Source organism: Chrysochloris asiatica, unplaced genomic scaffold (assembly GCF_000296735.1).
Source record: "Chrysochloris asiatica unplaced genomic scaffold, ChrAsi1.0 scaffold00735, whole genome shotgun sequence".
NCBI lineage: Eukaryota > Metazoa > Chordata > Mammalia > Afrosoricida > Chrysochloridae > Chrysochloris > Chrysochloris asiatica.
The window spans coordinates 98,116-101,447 of record NW_006409253.1 but is presented as its reverse complement, the minus strand read 5'-3'; the positions used below and the strand labels follow the sequence as shown (position 1 = coordinate 101,447).

Here is a 3,332-nt window from a genome sequence, read left to right as displayed (position 1 = left end):
CTTAAGGTTTGCAGCCCGATTCGTAACCACTGCGCTACTAGAGTCACTATAAGTCTGAATTGACCCAACAGCAATGGTTATATTTTATTGCAGTTTCTAAACCAGAGGATGAGACCTCTTCAAAGAGCAGAAACCTTTTAAGGATCTAGCAAAAGATGGAATTTCACAACTTTCTAAATATTGTGTTAACTACTTTAGCCTTCTAACTTATTGTCTATATCAAGACCTTTTAACTTTTGGAAAATGAGTGGGCTCTGTGTTTTTTGGTCAAAGCTCTATGATCCCTTCCAGGAAACCAGGAAGTATCTTACCATCCAGGGACTTGGCCAGCTGCTCACCCCAGCTCCAGATTCTCCTCCTCTCTTGGGTGATCTCTTACAAAGTGAAGTTCCTTTTGACTGGGAAACCATCCCAAGTTGTGTAATGTCATAGTTGATAAGTACTGTAGATTTGGTTCCAACACGTAGAGACCCTGTTTCCAAGGAGCAGCTGGCGAGTTTGAACCACTGACCTTGTGGTTCAAGCTAACCTTGTGGTCCAGTGCTGTATCTTGCAGCGCTACACCAGGACTCCAAGTTGTATAAAAGGATGTTCAAATCCACCAAATCCCAGGTCTCCATGTATGGTCTTTCTCACTGGCCTGGTAGGAGGGCTGTCACCCTCAGTTAGAGAAAGTCTCTGGGAACAAAACACACTTCCCAATCTTCATAGACCAATGCCAATGGGCTGGGTCAGGGAAACACAGGCTGCTGGGAATCTTAAATTACGAAAACAGGTCCAGGCCCAGAGACAATTAATACTATTAACAAAGTTAGTTAATACTGTGGCTTTTACAGTGTGACTTCTCAGAGCCTTTGATATGCTAAGGAGCACCTTAAATATCCAAGATGAGGAGATACAGCACCCTTTGGTCTTGAAATGGTGCTATATTGGCAATCCTGTTTGATCTAAACCCTCTTTAGGAAGGCATCTCCTGGGGCAGGGTTCTAGGTACATCCACTGCTATGAAGTAAACAGAGCTGCACAATCTTAGAATGAGCCAGACTGCAATGCCGTCTGAACTGCAAGGTCTGTGGTTCAAGCTTACCCACTAGTGGCCCCCGGAAACCCCATACAGGTTCGCTATGGTTCAGAACCCACTAGATGGTAATTAACAACAACAACAAACTAATATTGTTCCGGCTGCTCCCAAGAGCAAGACAGGGGTTCCTATCTACAAAAAGAAGGGTTGGGGTCCTTACCCTAACATTCCATGATGGTTCAGGCCCTGGGGAAAAGTCTTTAATGAAAACAGATAGCAGTTAAGGGCCTGTATGAAAGAGATGCCTATGAGAGGAAGGCTGAGAAGGGGCTCCTATCACTAAATGCAGGAAGTTAGTGACATGTGTTTGAAAAAAGGCCGGCCAGGCAGAGGTAAGAGAGGACTCCAAAGGTGCAAGAGGTACTGCCCATTGGCTGTCCGTGTCCATCCGCACGTCTGCAGATGATCCCCATCACGAGATATCGAAGCACCAAGGGGTGTGCTAGGAGGGACTAATGAATTAATAACATATAATCCCAAACTCCTCACTCTAGACCAGCCAAGTCCTGTCCCCAGCTTCAGCAGCCAACACACACCGGCCTTCCTTCCCCTCCATGGAAAGAAACTCCAGAAGAAGTGCTCTAATGCCGGCTGAGCCGGCTCGGTGGCGCCGCCATGAGGTGCTTCCAATTTGGAAGCCTCCCGGTATCTGTGAGGAGCTTGTCCAGGTCTAGTTCACCACAGGGCAGAAGGAACCACGATATTTCTCCTCTGGGGGGGCCAGTCTGAAGGGGTGAGTCCGCCTTCGAATTGCAGCCCTGTCGGAGCCAGTGGAGGGGACGCAAGGGTCGCAACGCTTTAGAAGACTTAGGGGTCGCCGCTTTAGACTTGGGGGTAGCAGTTAGGCCGGAGCTGCGTGTCTGGATTCGGTTCCTGGGAGTCAGAGGCAGCGGAAACGCAAGGCATGAGGAGCTTGCCAGGGCACACAAACTCAGGGTAAGCACATCACCGGGAAGCACTGGGGCACGATTCTCCAGAGGGACCGCTGCTGTGGTCTGGGCCGCTGTGCTAGCTGGCAGCCTCACACCACCTCAGACTGGCCCTAAGCCCAGCATCAAAACCTTGCTGAGAGCAAGTAGAGGCCAATGCAAAGTCCACTGCAGACAGCGGCCCCAAGAAAGACATTGTAGGCGCAGGGCTGCGGGTTACCCTCGAAGTTGCAGTAACTTTGGCCCAGCGTCTGGTCGATCATGATGACCATCAAGGCGATGTACAGCGCAGCCGCCAGCAAGTCGTGAAGAAAGTTGACCCGCCACCAGTATTTGTCAAACAGCCTAATGAATAAGAGGATCAGGGTCGTCAGGCAGAAGAATGCAGACGTGAAGAGTGCAAAGTACACAGGGCCACGGAACCCGCTCTTGGCTGTGAGGATGATGAAGGCGGCCCCAACCAGCAGTTGCAGCATCTGCAGCATGCCCATCACGCTGTACAGGAAGCGCCAGTTCAAGTTCATGGTTCCCATGAGCGGTTCAGCTGCGGCCAGAGCAGTGGAATAGCAGTGCCTTGCTCTCAGGGTGGGCCAGGCAGAGATGCCCGCTGCTCCCGCTGTGGCCTCAACACTACCCTAACAGTTCTTATCACTTGCTGTCTCCTCTCCACCCTTCCTTCTCTCCTCCCTCCAGCCCTCCTATCTTTCTCTTTTCCTCTCTCCACCCCACAGACCCTCCCTTTCCCTTGCCCCTCCTTGCTCTCCACCCCTGACTCCCCCCTCCCAGCTTGCTGCTATCTCATTATTTCCCCCACTGGTCACACTGGCACCCCCACCTTGTCCCTCATGTCCAAACTCCCTGCTCAGATTCCTTAATCCTAGCAGAGGGGCTGGTGCATCCCCTAGTCCTTCCTGGGCCTCCCTGCCTCTCTGCTTGGTAAACTTTGCCACATCTAGAGCAGGCAGGCTTGCCCTCTTGGGCTCTAGTCCTGCCTAGGAGCTGAAGCTGGCTTCATGAATGCCCTCCTGTATCTGGCTGGGGCCCTTTCTTTCTGCTTTCTCCTTTCCTGGCATTCACCAGGACCTCCGGGCTCTTCCTTGGTGTGAGAGGAGAGCAGAACTGGTGTTCAATTGGCATTCATTCTGATGTGGGCATCTTGAATATCCTCCAATATCTGCAACAAGATGGCAGATGGGGTACACATGCAGTGAGGAGCTCCGTCAGCAACAACACAGAATACCAGACCAAACAGCCTCAGGGGATGGTGCTAGAACTCTGAACCACAAATAAAGGGATATTTAGAAGACTGGAAGGCTTACAGC

At 51.1% G+C, this 3,332-nt stretch overlaps 1 protein-coding gene across 1 annotated transcript; it reads right to left on the bottom strand.

Annotated features, from left to right (window-relative positions):
* Positions 1–2,135: 2,135 nt before the first annotated feature.
* LOC102825611 (MARVEL domain-containing protein 1-like) lies at positions 2,136–2,534 on the bottom strand. The gene has a single exon (XM_006877974.1). It carries the CDS (start codon positions 2,532–2,534, stop codon positions 2,136–2,138), a length of 399 nt encoding a protein of 132 aa, XP_006878036.1.
* Positions 2,535–3,332: the final 798 nt, after the last annotated feature.